General features: G+C 40.6%; 1 protein-coding gene across 5 annotated transcripts; it reads left to right on the forward strand.

The window, feature by feature from the left end:
- Window positions 1-706: 706 nt before the first annotated feature.
- Window positions 707-20659, forward strand: TMEM123 (transmembrane protein 123). 5 transcript variants are annotated; one of them, XM_068930389.1, is made up of 9 exons: window positions 720-847; window positions 3810-3866; window positions 6314-6400; window positions 8658-8723; window positions 11702-11729; window positions 13783-13989; window positions 15257-15366; window positions 15829-15982; window positions 18638-20659. In XM_068930389.1, exons 1-9 carry the CDS (start codon window positions 784-786, stop codon window positions 18660-18662), a joined length of 798 nt encoding a protein of 265 aa, XP_068786490.1. In that variant the 5' UTR covers window positions 720-783; the 3' UTR covers window positions 18663-20659. The 5 variants fall into 5 exon arrangements, with proteins under 5 accessions (XP_068786492.1, XP_068786491.1, XP_068786490.1 ...); XM_068930391.1 differs by lacking the exon at window positions 3810-3866 and having other exon boundaries at window positions 707-847; XM_068930390.1 differs by lacking the exons at window positions 11702-11729; window positions 15257-15366 and adding an exon at window positions 2241-2447 and having other exon boundaries at window positions 717-847; window positions 3280-3866.
- The last annotated feature ends 1673 nt before the right edge of the window (window positions 20660-22332 follow it).

Here is a 22332-nt window from a genome sequence, read left to right on the forward strand (position 1 = left end):
ACAGGCCTGGCTCTTTCAGCGGCTCCCTCGCTCCGTGAAGCGCCGGGAGAGGCAGATACCACCGCATTTACGTTCAGAGCCGCCTGCGCCTGGTGAACCACCGCCGTCGCTGCTGCTGCTCCAGCTCCTGCAGCGTCTCCCTTAAAAGGACCAGCTTAGGGACAGACGACACCGGGCACGGAAAACCTGGCCTGGAGAAAGAGCAGCAGCAAAGGAGGTAGCAGATGAGCTCGCACTTGAAACCGTGCATGTTCACTTTTTTTTTCTAAAATAAAAATAATAAAAATAAATAATAAAAATAAATAATTCTGACAATTAAAAAAAAAAGCTGGAAAACAGCTCAGGTAGTGAAAAGGGCAGAAGTGCGGGAAAACAAAACGAAACAAAAAAGAAAACCCAAGTTGCCTTATGATCCCTGAGGGAATCTACTTGGGCCGCTCGGGAATCGCCGCGAGGCTACCCAGCCTCCGCGTAGCTCTACCAAGCCTCCCTTCGCCCGTACGGCCTTTTTTTCCCCCCTTTTTTTTTTTTTAAACTCCCGCACTTCGCCGCCTCCCCACCTCAGCGGCGGCGGCGGCGGTTGGGACGCGCGCCTGAGGCGGGAAGGGCCGCCGGGCGCGGGGGGGGGGGCCGGCGCAGCCCGCCGGGGGGCTCCCGCGGGCGGGCGGGCGGCACGGGGCCGCCCCGGCCCCGCGCCAGGGGCGGAGCGCGCCGGCGGCCCCGCCCCGCCCCGAGCCCACCGGCGGGGAGCGCGCTGCCGACCTCGCTGCCCGCGCTGCGGCCATGAGGCTCTTCGCCGGCGCGTTGCAGGCGGCAGCGCTGCTGCTCGCCGCCTCCTCCTCCTCCTGTGAGTACTGGGCGCGGGGGGGCCGGTGGAGCCCCCGGGAGGGCCGGGCGGAGCGGCCTGGCGCCGCCGGCGGCAGGGCCCGTGTCGCGCCGCACCGCACAAGGGCTCCGGCCCGCGTGTCCCGCCGCAGCGGCCGTTGTCCCGAGCGGCGGCGGCGGGGCTGCGGACGGGGTGGAGGCTTCGCGCGCGCCGTGGGGAGGCGGTTAAATCCCGTTAAAGCCCCGCCGCGGTGAGAGCTGTAGCGGCTGGGGGGAAGTTTGGTGTTTTGGATGATTGAGTTTGGTTGGTTGGTTTGGTTTGTTTTTTTTTTCCTCTCCACCCTTTCGAACCAGATCGGAGGTTGCACAGTTGACATCGCCAGTTTCTCTAGAGAAGACCCCTAAGAAAAACGAGAGTTATGAGGCTTAACTTTCAGGCCGTTTTTGAAATAAAAGCAGTAAATCCAAACAAAAAAAAACCCTCAAAAAACTAAAAACCAAAGAGCACTTTTGGTGGGGGTGAAAGTCTACACATAACATAAGGAAGCACACACATCCCCCACCGGTTATTTCAGCCTTTCCCTACTAATCCCTCCATCCGCGTGAGCGTGAGCGCGCGAAGAGCGGCGGCCCGCAGGGGAGCGGGACACGAGTGGGGGTCTGCGGCGGTGGGTGCCCCGCACATCAGTCAGAAAAAGGGCACAGAGGGGTCAGCCTAGAGCTAGACTGGAAGGAAACGCCTGCTTGACGCTGTTCCCTGCAGCATGCTGTGATTATGGCCAGGGGTTTTCAGTGGCTTTGAGTTAGTTGTGGCTTTGCTGTTAGGACGGATCTGGTGTTTGGTGGTGTTCTTGTCAGGCGCGTACCACAACGCCTCCTTTCCGATGGCTGGTCCGAGCAAAGGCGCAGCCTCCTGATTTCTTGCGCTCTAACTCAGGTGGTGGGAGGCCAGATTCGGCTGATAATCATCAAAACACATTTGCGCAAAAGGAGAGGCGTAAAAGCCTGAGCTGCCCGAACTGCCTGTTCTGAAGAGTGAAACGCCCCACGCAATGTTTCACAATTTTCCTTAGTAAAGAAGTCAAAAGGTAGATATCAAAATTAACTTGACATAAAAAATGCAGAAATATCAGGCAAGCCAGCGATGTTAATATACTGTCATTGTTTAGTGTGGTGAAGCTACAATATGAATTATATAAAAAAGAAAAGTGAGGAACGTAAACAGCTTTACAATTTCCTTGTATTAAAAAAAAAAAAAAACTTTTTTTCTTTTTTGGAGAAACTATCCGTAACCTGCTCTGCTAATATAATATGACCTCCATTTAACAACAGAATACTGCCATTTCATCTCATGCAAAATCAGCCTGCTGTCTTTATAATGCTGCTTCCTGATAACGTGTTCTAGTTTTACTCAGGGTACAGTAAACCTTCTGGCAAGCTGCGCTGACTTACGGTGTAGGAAGATAATCAGAGAGCTTGATCCAAAGGCAATGGAAAGACTTCTGAGACAGGATTAATCACATCTAACTTTAGATGACTACATTGGATTGCTTGTATGCGAACTTGTTTTCAGGACTCCCTTTATAATGTGCTGAGAGGAGCTGTGACCTTTTGAGGCTCAGGTCAGTGTACTATTTAACTACCTACTTTAGGATGGGATAAGTTGCGCCCTGGAAGTAGTTGTTTTTCACTATGGGTGGATACACTTGATTAAAAAAAAGGCTGCTGCACCTTAACACGTGGGTCAGGCTCTCATGTGCGTTTATTTTAGATCAGGCGCCTCAGTGCAGTATCCTGAAATACAGACTTAAGGTTTAGACTTAAGTAAAAGTGCATCATTCACTTAAGTTTGAATTTTCAGTTAGTCATAGAGTAGCATTTATATTGTATGTTCTGATTTTTACTTTTCGTATTCTAATCCTTTTTTATTTAATGATTATGTTTGCATCTTTGTTTTTTGCCCACTTCCATAAACCACTGCTGAGCTTTATATTGGTTTCAGCATGAGTTAGAGTGGTTCATTAATTAACACTACAGGAGAAAGCGTGAAATGCATCAAATACTATGAACTGCAAAAAGTGAGAGTGGCAGTAGATTTGTCCTCACTCCAGTTAAGATTTTTGGGCAGGGTCTTGGATTTGCAGTTCGTAAAAATCATCTAGCTAATATAGATCTGGGGTCAGGGGTTGCTTTTGTTTTAATCTCCAGAATTTGAGTTTCATCCGTACCTCCCGGGAAGAGCAAGTACTTGAGTGGAGACTATCTGTGGGATGGTCACATTCATGTGGCTACTTTAAATTCCCTGGTTTAACTATTTCAGCCCCATCCTTTATTCATTTGAATTTCATGGAGGTTACTGTGCAAATCGGAGATCTCTCTGATGCACTGTGTGCTGTCAGGGTCACTGTACCTTTTTTTTCTTTTCTTTTTTTTTTTTTTTTTTTCAACCAACAGAAGCGGAATGACTTTGGGACGAAACACATCTACTTACCTCCTGGGCGTCAAGAGAAGATTACCAGATAGAATTTAATATGTGACTTTTGAAATGTTACCCAAATGAATGTACAAAATTGTGTGTTGGAAAAATGTGATTTTATGTACCCACACCTCTCCGTAGCACTATGTTTAGTTAGACTAGACATAAAACCTGCCAGAAATCCTTACAAATGTGTTTATTTTAATGGTGAATGCAGCAGTGGGCAAACTGAGTTTTGTCACATGCTAGGAATTCAATGAGTAGTGCAACTAACTTATTAGTGTGTGGCTCTTCTCCCTATCCTCATCCAGAGGACAACAGTTTGGTACATGCATGAGCTGGAGAGCACGTATTTCTAACTCTGAAGGTTTATGGGTGTTACCCAGTGTGTTGATTCTTACAGGAGCTGGTAAAATCAAGTCAGTTCAAGATTTTGTCCTGTTCATTTTCAACAAGTTATCAGAGCTATCTCTATCTCATTTACCTTTCATCTCTGTGTTTAACACAGGCACAGATCTTCACTTCCTACATCTGAATGCCACTTCTGAAATGATTTCTAGGAATGGTTTGTACACTCTTCATATAAAGCTGGAAGAATTGGACTGATTTTGCCCTTCTAAAAGTTTGCTTATCCAAATTAGCATTGATTTCAAATTACGTTGTCTCAAGCTCATGACCGTTTATGCACTAGTACAACAAACCCACAGATGCGTCACGCAAGCATTCGTTGTGACAAGCACTAACCCGTTCTGCAGGAAGCACACCGACCTTCAAATACAGCCTGGCCGACCACAAGCAGTTCTCTTTTTAGCTGCGTCCGCACCTGGCATTAAAGAAGGAAAACATCAAGCTGTCCGGCAACAATGTCGTTTATCCCCTCTCCCTGTCCTTTTCCAGTGGGGATTTGGTACTTTGTTTTAACTTGGAGATTTCCTTGGTTCAGTTCTGTTTCACTGTGAAAAGTGAACACTGAGACTTTTTTTTTCCCTCTGGATCATGATGGGAGCAAGCAACACCACAGAGTGTCTTTACTCAAGATTTCAAGGCCCAGCTTTGTGGCTAATTCTGGGCCCCAAATAGCTTTCTCTCTGTTTGTGCTCAGAGCCCTCCACGTTGCAGTTGTCTGCCAGCTTTCTTCCCCAACTCCTTCAAAAACTATACCATGCTCATGGGGCTCACTTGGGTCAGTCAGGACATCAAATCCTCGCACTTCCCTTCTCTGGTAAAGGCCAAAAGCCTCGCAGTTTTGCTGTGGACTGGTGGTACCATGCGATCTGTTGGGTTCAGCGACAGCTTCAGTTGTTTAGAGCCATTGCTACAGAAAAGGGCATGATTCGTTTCCCTTTGACTTAATGCAGAACGCAGTCCGCAGAATGCAGTCCTGTCTCCTGGGCTAAAGTCTGCTGCTATTCCTGGAGTGATACACACATCTTCGATTCCAAAGCCATTTTTGGGGGATATAGAATAGTTTGCAGATGGTGTCATTTTAAGATTTTTCTCACCTGTCACGTTCAGTGCCATGTGTTCTCTGTGTCATATGCTTATGCAGTACCCCATTTTAAGATATATTTGTATGTTGTATCTTTTAAGCTAGAGCGGGTTCATGCTCTCTTTCAAGGTACGGTTGATTAGCTATCCTTGCTGATCTGAACCTAGGGCTAATGCAGTCCTGCCTTCCCTTCCACCTCTGGTTCCCCCTCTCTTACCTTCATCCAATTCTGCATGGAGCCTGTTTCCAGCTGGTCGAGCTAATAAAAAATACTATATTGATTTGAGGATTTTTTTGATAGCATTAGTTTTCTGTTTGCTCATCATCCTGAATCAAATCACTGAGCAGACCAGCTCCAGTCCTGCAAAGAAAAGACAGGAACATCTGGCAAGGAGGAGGGGACAACGGGGCTCTGATGAAGATCTGTTTTGGCAGGGCTTGGCCCTTCCTTGGGAAGCGTAGTTTAACTATGCTCCTTTTTTTTTTTTTTAATGCAACCAGTGTAGAAGTTCTTGTCTTTTTTTTCCCTAAATTCTCTAATTAAGTAGTATAATACATCTTCCAACACTGCGCTCAATCTTGGTACTAGAGAGATCAGACATGAGTTTGTAAACCTTGTTATTCTGACATCTTTCTTAAGAAAGGTTTCATAACCCCTAAGAAAAAGCCTTATTTCTGCACTACTTATTTCATGTTATTTGCTTGCCTGTGATGGGATATTGTTGTAAGTGACAAAACTAGACTGTGGTTGGCAGAGGCAAAATTCACGACGGATCTCCTTGCATGTGTGTGAATGCCGGAGTTCTCATTCCGTGTGGTTTATCTTTAAATTTTACCACTTCTATATAAACCAGGCCTGAGAAGAGACTAGCCAGGCCTTGCCAGAAGTAGTCTTAAGGGTATGATGGTATTTCACTGGCAGATAAGATCGTTCTTTATCTGAGTTCACTTAACCTGCCAGGCGCTCAGTGGATGTGTTAATGCGCTGTCAGTCCCAAACCAAGGGATCCAGCTTCTTAGTGGAGTTTATTATCTTGCCGTGCTGTCCGTGTAGCAGCAGAACAAGCTCTCATCTGCCTGTAGAGGCCTTACAGACATGGTTTAGGGGAAGATTTGCATGAGAAGTTCTTTTCCCTCTGCTGTAGGTGATGCTGATCCTATGTTATTACTTAAGGAAGGTGCCATGACTCTGTCCTTCTGACTCCTTTGTTGACCAGGTCTCCTATCAGCTCCGGAGAGGAGAGAACTTGGGATACTAATTATGAGGAAGATAAAGCTGAGGATGGGAAGGAGTTCCTGTTTGTTTAATGGTTGCATAGTGGAACAGTTACTGTCATTTTCAACGGGCTAAGAGCAGACCGTTGTAGCACCGTGCTGTTATATTGTTGTTACATCTAGCTCTTGTCCACAGTAGTTTACTCATTTAGATGCTCAGGGGAAGTGACAGATGGTGTACTAACATTTTTTTTTCCCTTCATAGTAATAAAATACCTAAAAACATCCAATTCTCCTTGTTTTTCCAGTTGGACAGGGTTCTGAAAATGCAAACACTACAAACAACTCCAGAAGTTCTGACCTCTTTCCTGTGGAGCAAAACAGTAGCGTGCAAGGTAATACGCTTGGCACTTCTGTTGCTATTCCTCATTAGCATCTAAAAAAGCAATATGTATTTTTACATACCTTAAACTATCCTTGTAGTAGTTTACCCTATTGATTTGTGAGCACCGGTTGTGCAGGAAGGAGACACTCTGATCCTCGTGCCTATTCCAAGCCAGTTAAACTTATTCAAGAGGAACTGATGAACCGTGGAACGCAACTTGATCTTCACTACCCTTAGGAAACTGAGCAACAGGATGTTACTGCTTTGCCAAAGGGAGAGAAGAAATTAAGTGGGGAAATTGTACGCTTAGGACCAGAAATAGCTGCCAGCCTCAATTTAAAATTAAAAAGAGGAACGCCAGCTCAAGAAGTCTGCTAGACTGTTGGTTTCAGTGTTGTTGAGGCACTTGTTCAGTTGATTTGTAATGTGAAAATGGATTCCAGGTCCACAATATCTGTATTTGTTGCTACAGTACAGGTTTATTTCATAGCGTAAGAGAAAATTTTAACTTAAGCCTTAAACTTCACAGCCTTAAGCAATGTGTGGTGTTTAAGCTATCCATGCAAAGAGCATATTCTTGAGTCATTTTTTCTCCATACTCCTTCACTCCTCTCATTTACTGTTGACGAGCAAGTGGGATGCACATCCAGTACTCTGCTCACTGACTCACTGTATATCTGTGCTAATTGCATCCCTGACTCGCACCTGAATTCCTGGCAGTCCACGTGGCTTCTCTTCTCCTGTATGAGCATGCAGTCTTCATGCAGATGCATTCCCAAAGTCACAGCAATCAGCATTCAGAACTTCGGGAAAACCCGGAGATGTATTCTGTTGACAGTATTGGGCCAGTGTGGGAAAGGTTGAGCCCCAGGCGTATCCATGGCTTATGCTGGTGTAAAAGTCAGTGTAGCTAAGAAAAGAATTTGGCTTTTGTTGTGCAATTATAGACTGTTTCTCAAAGGCAGTTTAATCTCCCAGGTGTCTCAGGATAATGGTTGTGTGCAGTACTCAGTGGTGGGGCTAGTTGGCTCTGAGTATGCCAAAGAAAAAGCAATTAAATCATTCTCTGCATTCTTCTTTTTTTTTTTCCCCCCCCTCGCTTGGTAGGTGGTGCAAAAGTGTGAGTTTGTTGCATTTGTTGTTAAACGTGAGCTTGCTGATGGCATGCATGCAATTTCAAAGAGGATTGACAAAAGTTTTTTAAAACAAACTTTTTTAGTGTTAAAAACAGTAGATCTAGTCAAAGGAAGTATGCCTGCTTCATGATTGTGGTGATGATGTTGCTATTCCTCTCATCTCAGAGGTTGTGCACTTTGCTTCCCAGCCATGATAAAAAGCTGTAGAGCTGCTTCTGCTAGGTAGGTACATAGCACTGGCAATGTGTGGGGATGCCATGAGAGACCAGTGACTTCAGAGAAAATAATAATTGTAGAATGGACATAGGCAACAGCCCAGAACTGGAGAGAGGGGAGTTTGAGCTGTGGCACTGTCAAGAATGGGAGTTACAGAACAGGCCAGTGGATCTATGCGAAGAGGAAGAGACCATTAAGGTGTAAGAAATGTTGAAGAGGGGTACAGTGATGAGGGCAGAAGTGAGGGCGGGGAGTTGCCTGAGAACCGAGGAGTAATATGAGAAGGGAGGGAAAAACAGAACTGCAAAAGTAGAAATGAAAGAAAAGAGACGGAAGCAGTTGACTGAAACCTAGTTTATATTAAAAATGTCCTTTGAGATAGGTGCATTCATAGAGCGTTTTTGTGTAGAGACAGCATAAGCCCACAGGAAGGGGCTACAGTCCATCCCTACTTCAAATGACTGTGATATATTTATTCCTAGTGTGAGCCCAGTCTGTAACAGAGATGCAGCAAATGGAAAAAATGATTTGAGGGGCAGGAAACGAAACTGAAATAGAGAAATAAAAACTGGAAGAAATCCACAGTGCATAAGCAGGTCAGGAAGGTCAGTGAGAATGTGGCTGGTACAGCAACTGAAAGTTGAAGAGAGCAAACAGAAAGAGATGTGAAAAGTTCAGGTGCAGACCATTTGGATAGCACTGTGCATGCACTGTAACCATGTTCCTGCTGCATTGAAATCTGGAAACATTTTTCAGAGGGATAAAGCCATCTGCTTTGGGCCAGCATACTCTCTGCTCCATTCTCACTTGTGGCCTGCACGCATAGATATCCCGAGGAGGATGTTGTGCTTCAATTATAGTATCTTAAAAATGACAATGAATAATTCTTTCCATGTTTTCTTTTTGTCCTTGAAGGGGCTAATTGTTCATCCAATCTCTCTATTGCCTCAACCACACAATCTACAGCAACATCTGCAGCAGGTACGTATCTGTTCATCTGTCTACTACTATGAACCTAGAAGCTGGTTCCAAAACTATCCTAAATCATAGAAAATTCTAAAGAAATCAAAAATGGGTATTTGAGAGAAGCATTACAATTTTAGGAGACTGGAAGGCAACGTGTAAAATAACTCAAGAATCAAATTGTACTGTTTTTCAAGTTTAGGTAGCATGCTTAATGGGTGGAAGCCATGCCATTTACAGTGCCATAAAAAGTCAGGAATCGGAAAATAAAACTTCAAGGAAGAATTGAAAGAAGTGGGTCTTTTAATATTCGTTCTTGGTCTTTTAAGAAAATTTCTTACATTTTCCTGGAGTAACATTGAATAGGTTGTTGTGTAAATAGAACATATCTGTATCATGCTATTTCACAGTAAATAGATTTAGGGTATAATGAAGGCATGAATGCTCCAGTTTCAAGGGTAAGACTCCATTTTCTTTTAGGTGAGACTCATGGCACCTTATACCACAGAATATAGCTATCTTTATACAGCTCTTAGCACAAAATGTTGGAGTTCAAGCAAGACATTAGCAGCAGAGCTGGGGCAATCTGTCAGTAGTATTTTTGCGTTGTTCTGACGCTATCATCTTTCTTTCATACCTGTGCAGAAGAACTGAGTATGAATGATTTCCTAAGGCAGCGCTGTTGCAGTTGTGATGCTCCAGCATAAGTAACGTGTTTGCAAAACACATCTTTGTAGGAAGAAGTAGTAGCTTTATTAGCTCAACTAACAGAGTTTGAAAGCAGATTTTTAATCTGACGCAAACAGGTCTTCCACTTGCATTTGCAGTGCTCCAGCCTTTGGCTGTGCCAGTGTGAGATTATTAAAAAAGGAAATTGAGAAAATGATTTTCTGAAAGATCTTGCAGAGGCATATTTTACCACATTAGTAAAGACTAGATAAGAATTAATGTCATGCAGTTGTCCAGTCTGATGCACAGATAAATGGTTATATCTAAGAGAGGAAGAGAAGAAAAGCTAGTTCCGTGCATGAATTGGGTCCCCTTTGTGCTAGGAGCCATATAAAAAGACAGCAAAAATATTACGCCTACCCAACGGTACTTTGCATGTTTGTGGAGTTTTATGCTGATCGTAAGGTGTCACCTATGTGATTATGTTTTCAGCTCACCTCTCACTTTGTCTCTTTGTAGTCTCCAGATAGCTTCTGAACTATTATGTTTTACTTCTAATTCATTTAAGAATAAAATGTTGGCTATAAAAACAAACCAAAAAAACAAATCTTAACAAAGACCTCTGGAAAGCAAGGAAACAGTTTAGTTTATTATTCCATTGTGTGCCCGATACCAGTTTAGGCATGTCTAACTGGTAGAGCAGAGAGGTGAGATTTTTGTACTCTGCTTGTTGCCTTAGGCCCTTCTCCATGTTTAAAGCCATTGTTAAACACCAGCGTAGTCCTCCCTTCAAATAGCTTGTGACTCTTAAAGTTATTGCAGGGGTCTGAGCTTTACTCTTGCGAGATAATAGTGGTAAAAATATGCCTGCGCCCTTTACAATTAGGCATTGTACCAACGTAACAGAAAGCTATATGCCTTAGCTCACACAGTTAGCTTCCCAGCTTTCTTTTTTTTTTTTTTTTTTTAATTAGAAACTTTACAGGTTTCAGGACAACTGTTTTGATCATGTCTTGACCCTCTTCAAAATAAAGACTACTGGATTTATGTACTTAATTTTGGTCTTTGCTTTTTCTTTTCTTTTTGGAAGTTTTTTCATGGCAAAAGTAAAACTGTGCTATTTTGTAGGAAAATGCTTTTCCATCAAAAGGAGAAGATTTATGTATTTTAGGAAGAGCATCCAATGATTATTTTGTATGTTAACATACATTATGCACGTTATAATTGTGTATGCAGTTTGAGTTGTTAGTTGTGCTCTTTGTTGAGGAGTTAGAATGTAAGGGAATATTGCGTGGCTCTAATAATTGCTATCGTCTTTACAGTGTATACATATAGTTGAATTGATAGGATATAGCATAGCTATTTAATCTTTAAACACAGGAAAGTAAAATAACTTTTAAAAAATGAAGCATCATAAATCTGAATTATGTTATTGGCATGTGTCCTTTTTAAATAGTAAAGATTAACTCAGGCAGTCTGGGTTTGTTCAGCACGATGTTCGATGAAGGCCAGCTAGGGGGAAAGTAATTAGAGAAGTAAAAGATAAAAGGGCAGATGTTGCTACCAAATATTCTTTCATCTCGACTATGAAATACCCATAGGAATACTATGGGTAAGATTTTTCAAAGACGCAGAAGAACAGATTGGTGCTGAACTCACGTGAGCTTCCCTAATTCCCCAGATGCCTCTTAAAGCCTCCCTCTGATGTTTCGAAACAACTGGTGCTAAACACGTTGCAAAAGATAAATCTGTAGAAAAGTAACCAGCCTTTACTTTTAATATAAATGTTACATCACCAAGTGCTGTAACCTTGATAACATAGGAAAAAAGGGTCAGCAGTATGAAAGAGAGGAAAAGAGGAGTGTGCAAATCTGCTGAAACCCTTTATGATAGCAGCTTGGAAATTTTTTGTGCCAACTCAGTTTTCGTATAGCGTTTTAATGCCCGTGAAGTACCACTTTGTGGTAATATCACTCATTAACATTGCACCTGGAACCGTTAGCCATTATATTGCTTAGAAACATGAGCCAGTTTGACATTTAGAAATCATGGCTTCTAAAAAACCTATGAATAGTTGACACTTGATTCAGATTTGTCTTTTGTTTTTCCTGTTGGTGTCTTTTATATTGGAAATGTAGTTACCACTGCTGTGTGATTTCATCTCATATAACTGTAGATGGTTTGCGTATAGACATCCATATCTTACCTGTTTCCTACAATGACGAGTTATTTGATATGTGTAGATAATTGTGCCTTTGGGGAGCTTAACTGTCATTATTAAAATGTGCCCTGAATTTTATGTGATGTATTTTACACATGCTTCGTAGAGGAACTGAATTTCCTAATTGTAACAAGGTAAGCATATGAGTGTAGCACTCCAACTGTTCCATCCCAATGAATGTTTCTTTCAAAGTATTTCCTAGGGTTGTCAAAATACAGTGATAACATTAAAGAGCAGGGAGATAAATAATGCTTACTAGGGGGACTCTAGTGGCTTTTTTCAGTAGTTCTAATGGTAAGTGTCAGAAAACTGTGGTTTCTACCAGTTCCTTTCTGACATCTTACATTGTCTTATTGTTATTTATGTTTTTTACTGTTCACATCTGTACTGGGAACAGTGATTCTTAAATCTTAGCAGAGATATCATTCCATGAATGTCTTCTCACATTTTAAACCCTACTTTTAGGAGGATCATTCTATAGAAGCATTTTAGCTACTGTTCAAAAAAAGCAGAAATTGTATGTCAGATTTACTGATGAAACTAATTTTTCTTTATTTGTTCCAGTTTTACACAATTTCAAGAAAACATGGCTATAATCAGACATTTGAATAATGGGAAATAAAAATATAATCCACAAATGAAAAGCCTTCATGGTATCTAAAAATTAATCCATGTTCTGTGAGGTTATAGAAATAATGCAGAAGTAGATAGCTGCAAAATGAGCTTTCCCCCACTAAATTTCCTCCATATGTAAAAGCTGTTTGACTCATGTTGTCTGCTTAGAGAAATTTTAGTTATATAACATGCTTATGTTTCGCATTAGTTCCTTCTTGGAAGAACATTTAGTTATTCTTAAGATCATTCTAGCTGGTTGCCTTCTGTTCACATTTTATGCATTTTGTTCTAGATATCAATCTTCTCTATTAGTTCTCTTGGATTTTATCTTACGGTATTCTTATTCTGAACAGTTCATTATTTCTTTAAGTGAGAAGAGAAGGAGGAATGTTAGGTAAAAGCAGAATAAGAGTTAAACACATTAGATGTCCACCAAAATTTTGAAACAGCGTTGCGTTCTTTGTTTTAATCTTGGCAAGATAGTCCACTACTAAACAAATGATAAAAGCTAGCAGCTTTACTTTAGCTGAGCTTCCACCATATGTGGAAAGCCTTTTGAACCTTAAGTTTAACGTCCAGTCACTGAGAGTGTTCTTCTTCTGTGTCTCCATAAGTGCATACAGAAAGACAAATAATAAATAAACTATTTTGTAAATACGAATCTCAACAAAATACTATCTTCCAGACACTCACGAAAGCTGTTTGTTTTCTTCGGGATCGTGTTAAGTATCTACTTAACTTCTCTGTGTGCTAAAGCACTCTCGTAAGCTCAGATCTCAGAGCAGAATTTGTTGTTCACAGACCTTTTTTTTTAAACATTTATATGAAACAATGTGCTCAGTTTTAGCCGCTGTTCTGTTCCAGTGGGACAGAGTTTGATCACAGAAGTCTGTCTGATAAGTTTAATACATATGCAGCCTAAGTAAAGTCAGTGTTTCATTCAAAAATAAATTCAAGATGAAATCATTACTGGAATTTTGTTGGGGGAAGAGGAAGTTTACATACAAAATCTGAAAAGTTGGGTGTTTTGTGGTACGTTCTTGATCAGAGTTTTATCTCATTTTAACATATTTTAAATTAAGAGTAATTCTGTGGAACTGGGTAACGTTATCCAAAAAACTTGACGGCTTGTAAAAGTTATGAGATATTACGCGATTTTTCTTTACAGCCTTTCCTTAGAATCATTCCTGACCTTGAGCCTTAGAAATCAGAAGTGAGGCCTTTCCAAAGGAAGTGCACAGGGAGGAATCTGTATGCAAGCCTGGATATCCATGTAATGACAAATTCATTGCTACTCTCTCATTCATATGATAAATGTAATGTGCCATTCCAGGAGAATACTTGGAAATTTCAGTTCTACAGGGGGAAAAAAACACGAGACTAGTTTACTACTATCTTTTGATCTGCATTACTAAGAAGTTGCTGTTTTATGAAAAACTGTCGTATTCTACGAGTCAATTCAAATGAATTATGTCTTATGTCTTATTACTTTTATTCTTTTTTTTTTATTTTTTGTATAATTATATATTATATTTTTCTATGTGATGTCACTTTGCCATACAAATTTTACAGGTACCCTCCTAACAACCACTCAGCCCGCCAACACCACTCAGCCCGCCAACACCACTCAGCCCGCCAACACCACTACATCTGTCACCACTGCTCCTCAGTCCATCAAAACCAGCGAGACAACGGTATCAACCACAGTTTCAACAGTCACATCCTCACAACTCAACAGTATGATGACCGCTTCCAAACTTTCTTCTGCTTCTGTAACAGGTGTGTTCACATCTCAGGAAGCTCATAAAGACTTAAATACATGTCAACATGAATGTTGCACAATTTTAGAATTGTTTGTTTTACAGCAGTGTAGCAAAGAAAGAAGGTATTTGCGTGCTTAAACATGAGACTAAGTTTTATTTACTGATGTAGCCAATTAAATGTTCCTCTCAATGCTCCATGTACTTAATAAGGCTTCACTTAAATTAACTGACCTGGTGTATTTAGAAATAAAAATGTGAAGTGATCTGAACCAGCAGGTACCAGCAAGGAGATTAGTGATGTTAGGAGAAAGCCTGTTGAGACTTTGTGCTAGGCTAATAAATGCAACTTCTGTTAATTTCTTCACTTCTCCCTTCCACAGCTCACTTGAACTCATCCTTAATACCTCCTTTTTCATTGACAGAGACTAAATAGAAGACTTGTGGCTCAAACTACAAGTACTACTTCTGTCTTAGTAGAGGGACTCTGTTAGCCAAATTTGTAGCAATATTATGATTATAATGAATCCTTCCTAGAGGAGGGATGGGTCATGCTTCATGTGAAAGTTGTCAAATACAGTTATAATTGTAAACATTAGTATCTTCTTGCTGGTTTCTTCTTGTTCAGACCGCTTCATACCTCCACATCGAAAAAGATTAAATTGCTCACGTTGAAGTGAAGTCTTACTAGATAGGTCGAACTCTCATCAGCAGAACATTTAGTTAGCCACATAACTCGCCTTGTGGTAAGCACAAATAAGACAGGCACAAACTATGTCTTTGGGGAATTTGTAGCAGAGTGAAACGGTTTTAAGATGGAATCTATCTGGGCTATAGGTGGAGGCTTATCTAGAGTCATGATACATATGGCAACATCTGATCTTTGGGGAAAGTCCAAGTTTGTATGGGGCTGAAGAGCTGATCTCAGTCTAGCTGTTCTTACCTGGAGAGTGAGGGTGCAATTCCATAAGACAAGGTAAAACAATCCATCACCACTAAAAATGTTTTACTCCTTCCATTTGCACTATACTGACTGACTAGGTGGTTGTTGGACCCCTCTGTGAGCTGATTCAGTGTGCTGATCTGACCAAAAGCAACTTCTTGTTTTGCTTGGTTAGTTTCAGGCCAGATTGATGAGTTAAATTGGCTCATGGAAGGTCTGAAAAACACTAGCACTGGCACAGGAAGGGCCGGAGCTGCCTGAGTAGAAGGAGTAGAAAGTAAATGGAAACGGGGGAAGAGAAAGAGGGAGGTGTAGAGGAGAAGTGACGATCTTGGTCTTGCAGAGACAGCGAGCAGCTGGATCAATTGCTCATAAAATCACCATCTTATGGATTGATGCTTGTAGGCTACAGGAATCACATAGTTGTCAACCAGCTCCTAAAGAAAATTAATGGTAAGAATAACATGCTGAACAAGAATCCAACCTTAGGAATAAGGCTTCAGTTGTGATAAACATGGTCTTACAGTTCCATTATAGTAGGTCACCTCAGCTTTCTGGGTGGTGCAAGCTCTTACTATACTATTCTTTGTGTCTCTTGCCAGATTTATTACTAGTTAGATAAAAGGAGTTGACCGCCAATTGAATTTTTAGCAGATGCTCCACAGAAGAAGTGTGGAAGGATTCTTTGTTTCCGTGTCTTTGTTCACAGTGTGTGCAGTGATCACCAAATCTGGCACATAGCAACTTGGCTTTGGTTTCGGTTTTCTTAGCTGGTATCTTGGCAGTTGATGTATGTAAATTTGTTAGGTTGAGTCTTTAGGTAATGTGTTGATGGGGAGGGCATGATATAAAGGAGTCCCTTGAAACAAAATTTGCAAGCTGTGTAAAAACTATTTTTTGTTTTCTTCTTTCCAGCTGCACCGAAATCTGAGACTGTCATAGCCAAAACCTCCGGATTTGATGTGGGTAGTTTTGTAGGTGGCATTGTGCTGACACTTGGAATCCTAGTTATTCTCTACATTGGATGCAAAACATATCACTCTAGAAGAGGCATTCAGTACAGAACCATGTAAGTTTTAGACAGATGTTCTCCTGTCAATTTATTACTTTCTTGAGGAGAACAAGGACGAACAAAACAGGGAGAACAAACTAAACAAAAAAAAAAAGTTTTTTAATTTTTTTCACAAGAGAGGTTTTATTGTGATACTGTGTTTTTTACCCCTTCAGCTATTCCTCATTATTCATACGCCTCTATTGTGTGTGGGCTTATCCTCTGATTTATTATATAAAATCATTTCTTACACTCCAGTCCTTTAGCTATTCCAAATTAATACACTGCGGTTTTGTTTGTTTTCTTTATTTATTTCCCTGGCTTGTTCAGTTCTCCTCCCCACCCCCTGTTCCGTTGCAAGACTCCCCTCTTCCATACCACCACCCCTCATGCAAGGTTATTGTAAAGTTAAGCTTTAGTCTGGTATCGCATAGATGTGGATGCCTTCTTCTCTACAGCATACTTGACTAAAGAATTGCTGATCCACAGCTGGGGTATCTCTTCCATCCTGACTTGTTCTGCAATATACACTAGATTTCTTCATGGCTGGGTATTTGCTTCCATGGAGCCTGATGCCAGAAGGCTTTCTTTCATATGCATGCGTGCATACTTTCATCCTTATTATTTACTAGCGCTATAAATACTTCTGCCTGCATCTGTGCCCTTCATGTGCTAATTGGTTACAACAATTTTTGTGAATTATTTGCTACGTTTGCAAGACTTCTAGTTCTTGCTGGCACTCCTTCCTGGACTCCACTTAGCTATTTACTCTCTGGCATTTCCCCCTTGCCATTAATTTTCTACAATAGCTCTGTATTCTGTTACTTAAATGACATCGTACTGGACCTTCTTTTCTCTCTCTCTCTCTCTCTCTCTCTCTCTCTCTCTCTCTCTCTCTCTCTCTCTCTCTTTCATACCACCTTTTACATACCTCAGAGCCTAGTTTAAACAGCCAGTTTTGAAGCCAGCCATTCAGTATTCCACTTTCTTAAGCCTGATTCATTCATTCAACTGATTGATTTATTTATTATCACAGAAAACATTCAAATTGGCATTTTTAAAGCACAGTATTTGATGATGGTCAATATATGAACTGAAACTTCTGTCCCACCTTGCAATGCAATTGATTGATTGATTTTTAATATTTGATTTTTTCCTGTTAACTTGGTCTCAACTCCCAGAAACCTGGCCATGAAATTGTGTGTACTGAATCTGCTTTTAGTACTTTTCACACGTCCATGAAACTAGAATTCATTTAATTGAATATAGATATCGGCATCTAAACTAGTCATTTCATATCGTTTATATCACCCTAAAGTGGGGCCTAAAATATGCTAGATGAATCAGTCTGCCCGTGCATGTTTGTCTTCACTGACTGTGAAGGCAGCTAAAAGTCTTAGATACAGAAGTCTGTGGTGTGGGTATCTAAAGCTATGAGCTGGATCTCACCTCAGGTCGCTTTTTTATTCAGACTAACCCTCTGACTTTCAACCTTCTTTGAGCTGCAGACTGTTAATATTTTTCCTGTGGAGTGTAGTTCCCTGTAAAGCATATGAAAGGTTATTGAGGGTAGGTTTGCTTTTCTTAGTGATCTTTTCAAAACCCCTTAGAAGTTGTCTGTGAGCTTCAGATGGTCTGTAGCCTACAAGTTGAAAACCACTGGTTTAAATGTATTTGTTAAGTGTTTTCCCATGCAGACTAAAATTAAGGGTACGTTCACCAACTTCTTTCAGACAACTGATCTCTCTCCATTATGATATGAGATTATTCGTAGGGGTTCTGTCTTGGGTATGGTTCTTCCTTTTGGAGCTACCTACTAATATTACTGGTCTCTTTCTCTCCTGAAGCATTAGCTTCTGATGGCACAGCACCAGTCGGACGTGTTAGCTTCTTTGTGTATACCACTTCCTTTGTACTGAAAGCAACAACTCCAAGTGATCAAGGAAATAATAATTACTGTTTAGCCTATTATCTTACTATTTCCTTGCCAAATGATCGCTTTTGTCCTTCATAGGCAGCTGTACTCTGCTTTCTTCCAGGCTTGCCTCCTTGTCCCAGGTATAGTTTAAGAACTGGGAATTCTTAACACTAGGTTGCTTTTCTTTCTCCTTTTGCAGTATCATCCATCTCAGTTGGAAGACACTTGTTTTAACTGAGATGATGTCATTGGACTTGCTGGGACTAGTTAAGTGTTCAGGCCTTCTGTTTTTTTCTCCATCTTTGAACTCCCATTTGCTAGTCATGGGATTCAGCAAGTCCTTGCCACATAACTTTACTAACAGTAGTGCTTGAATGGATATTGTAGAGGTCAGATCAGCAGTATCTTTTTAACAACAGAACTAGTAGCTGAGCTTGTCAGCTGGCTTTGATTAGCTGATACTACTGGATACAGGCAAGAAAAGATAGGATAAAAATGCCTGAGGAACAGCTGATCTAAATGTATCTGTTTAAATACGATAGGAAGGTGAGGCTTAAGGAATATTGACAAAGTTACCTTGTTTGTTCTTCAGGCTTGACTCAGAGAGGGCTGCAACTCTCTGCTGTGTGTACTTAGCACTTACAGCAACAGAGCCTTTATTCATGAAATAACCTTAGCAGCAACTGGGTGGCTGTCCTTCTTATGTTGACTGTTGCTTTTACTGCAGAACAGTAATTACTGTGTTTCTTTTACAGTGATGAACATGATGCCATCATTTAAAGAGACTTCAGGGAAGGCAGTGGAGGAAACCCAACCTATCAGTCACAGCTGTTTTAACTTACTTACGCAAAGAGTTCCTTCTACAAAGATGATCACTGTCTGTAAAGCTCTCTGTGGGTCTGATCTTGCAGAATGCTGAGAATCTCTTAAGCATTCCTGATTTTTACGTTGGCTTTGGTAAGAGGAGGAGGAACTCAGCACTTTGTAGAAATAGGGTTTTTTTTTGTCCCAGTGCTTGTAATCAAATTTAAAGAAACACACACACTGTGTCATTTAAAGATGCACAGACTTGTGTGAGATGCCAAATCACTAGCAGAATTGATTACACACCTAATTAAAATTTTAATTAGGTTGAATTATTGCTCACACATTCCCATAAATCCAATGTATTTTGTAATGAGTATGATATGCTAAGTAATTTAGAGGCCTGTTTTAAGAGCAAGCACAGATTTTTGCAAGTAAAACGCAAGAGTTTTTTTCTTACTCTTTTGTATTAAATTGCATTTATTTTAAGTTTGATGTTACATTTAACAAATTTTGCATCTCAGACAATTAAGTTCATTTTTAAACTAGTATAGGGACAGGGTTTGCTAACTGTATAGAAGATGATAATGAACACCTGTTTTTAAAACTTCAGTCATCAGCTCAGTGATCTGCAGAGACTTTCCCAAACACTGTATAGAGTGAAACTAGCTGTGGGAATCTTGGGCAGATTGGAGATACCATTCACAAAAGAATGTCTTTCTCTGAATGGGCTTGATAGGAAAACACACTATGCAATCCTTAGCTTTTATATGGCATGTCCTGTTGTCAAAAGGGACAAAGTAAAGGGATAAAGTCAAAAGGGAAGAAGTAATTACAGCTGTCATAAATATGGAGTGTCCTGCTAAAAATAGCTATAGGTTGCATGTAGCCATCACTTCACTGTTAGTATTATAAGGAAGCTGTATCCAGTATTTTAGCATTTGGTTAAACATTGATAGTGACCCAGGGAAACAGAAAAGCTGTAGGACAGCATTTTAAAAGAATGCAGTTCCCTGCATTTTTGCAGGGTGCATACATGTACAGAGGCCTGGTCAAAAGCCTACCGAAGGCAACAGTAGCTGCCAAGGACTTTTGGATTAAGTCTGAAGTACACTGGTAAAAACAGCTGTACTGTTGCTGTACAGCTATATGCAAGACTGCTGCTGCCTTACTACCCTTGCATTTACACTAGGGTAAACCTACTGACTCGTAGATGGACGCCTAATTTTCACTGGTGTAAAGAAAATTAGAGTGAATGACGCTGAAAAATACAGATCTGAATCTCCTCTAGATCAGTAATTGTTCAGTCCTACTCCATTTCCCTTTGTAGATGCTGCTCAGGTGAAGAGTGGTGGTGTGTTGAGACTCCTGGTTACTGCTGGCACTTGTCCATCACCCAGTGCAGAAGAGGGAGGTGGTGATAGCTGTGGAAGGTCAGGAAGGGAACTGGGTATGCATGGCTGGCAGGGATCCAGGATGCAGTGCATCAGAGGAAATAAATACAGCTCTGGCACTGTTTTTTTTTTTTTTAATTTTTTGTTAAGCAACAGTTTATTCAAGACTTGCACTTTTGTGAACCTTTAAAATTGCTGTGTGGATGATTTTTCCCTTTTTTGTATAGAGTAATAAAACCTTTCTGTTTGAGGCACAGCAAAGCCCAGCAAAACCTGGTTTATCTACTAGCACCAGCAGCTCATGTGAGACTGGGACTGCATGACTACCTTGTTTTTTAATAAAATTAAGGTATGTTGGGGGGGGGTTGATCATTTGAAGTAAATACTTTGCTGGATTTTTTTTCCTTTAATTTCACTGTTTTTGAGAAAATTGCAGTTTTGAAATAATTGTTCCACAGAAATGCAGTTCCTTACTTTTGTTACAGAAATTAGTGTATTAAGTGCACCTGAGTAGAGTTACTGGGATTGTCTCACCTCTGTTGTACAGATGAATAAAATGAAGTTTTTGCAGTTACTATATCAGTTTTGGTTGGATTTTTATTTTTTATAATTAATTCCCTCAAACACCAAGATGTTCACTGTCTACCCTTTTAAGCCATAACCATGGCATGTGTTATTCAATGCCTGTAATTTGAAACATATTTTGTAATTTTACCACTCTATTAAAGTAAAACTTAAGATGTCAGAGGCATTAATGCAAAGGTAAAGCATGACCTCCTTTAGGGTGTTTAGGTAGAACACAGTACGCAATGACTGATACATCTTTCTTATATTTGGAATGCAAATACAAGGTTGTAAGTGAGAAACTCAGCCTGATCCATGAAACTGTTAGAATAGGATGAGTAAGACAGGGGTGGTATGATACAGTGAAAAGCTAAGTACATATTTAGGCCTCAGAGCTGAAAGTTCCTCTACAGAGGTAGACCTGAATTTAGGATTTTTGAGTCTAGGAATTTTAGACAAATATCAGAGGCAAATACAAGAAAAGGTCTTTGCCTCATTGCCTGAAATCTAGCACCATCCCAGGCAACTGTTACATAATCTCTTTTATTACATAGGAATCTCAGTATTTCCTCATGGAAGTCTTTTCCAGCTCTTCATCTCCCTGGTGAGTAGTAATTTAATTTTCATCATAACTTTTATCATGTTTATACCCATTTTTATGCAGTAAATAATCTTGTTGCTTTAATAGGGCCTCCCCTTTTCTAGGCATACTTATGCTACAGAGTCCTTCAGCTGTTCCTTAACTAAGCAGGAGTTTGTTTATGCTGTTAAGATGGGCTTTATAGTTTCCTGCTTTGACTCTGTGGTGTTCTCCAGAGAATTTCACATATTTTTTCATCTTACTAATAGTGATGCCTGTGCAATGCAGTTCATACTTCAGGTTTTATTTAGACCCCCTCTGGTGACACATCATAGAACTGCACTTCTACTGTCAGGGTTAAAGTCTGTCCACGTTCAGTTGACAATTACAGCTCTTTCACATTTGACATACCCCATACATATTTGTAATCCTTACAATTCATATTAAAGTTGATCTCATTTTTTTATTGCTTCAGTCTTGGGAAGTCATCCAATAACTACAAATCATAGCACATTCATGAGATAAGCTTAGGTTACCTGTGGTAGTAATTAGAATATGAGGCAAGATCAGTCTCAAAACCAAATCTCAGAACTTCTGTATTCTACCTCCTTCCCACGTTGTGGGTTTTTCTTTTTTTTTTTGGTGCATACCTGTAACACTCCTTTAGCCTGTATTCAAATACAGAATCACAGCTTTCCCACTTAATTTTCTATGAGGCCATGTATCAAAGGCTCCAAAGCAGTCCAGAAAACCCATTACACAACTGCACACACACCACCTACTCCCCCTCCCCCCCCCCAAACCCAAGATTGGAAATTCAGCATTTTTTCCAGGAAGTTTACTCCTGTCACAAAAATTCTGAAGCAATGTTACCAACAACCATGTTATAAATGGTTCAATAGAACAAGAGAACTGAATACCTTCTCTTTTTCACATACCTGAGGTGGGCCATTTTATGAAGTGTAATAAGAAAACTAAATTTGCAAGTTCAGGCCATCCATCACATGAAACAATACTGCACACCCCAGAAACATGATGCTACAGTTGCCTCAACACAACCTAAGGCAGATGAACACTGCCTTATGAACACAAGGGGGAGTGTCAAGAG

Source organism: Struthio camelus, chromosome 1, assembly GCF_040807025.1.
Source record: "Struthio camelus isolate bStrCam1 chromosome 1, bStrCam1.hap1, whole genome shotgun sequence".
Classification (NCBI taxonomy): domain Eukaryota; kingdom Metazoa; phylum Chordata; class Aves; order Struthioniformes; family Struthionidae; genus Struthio; species Struthio camelus.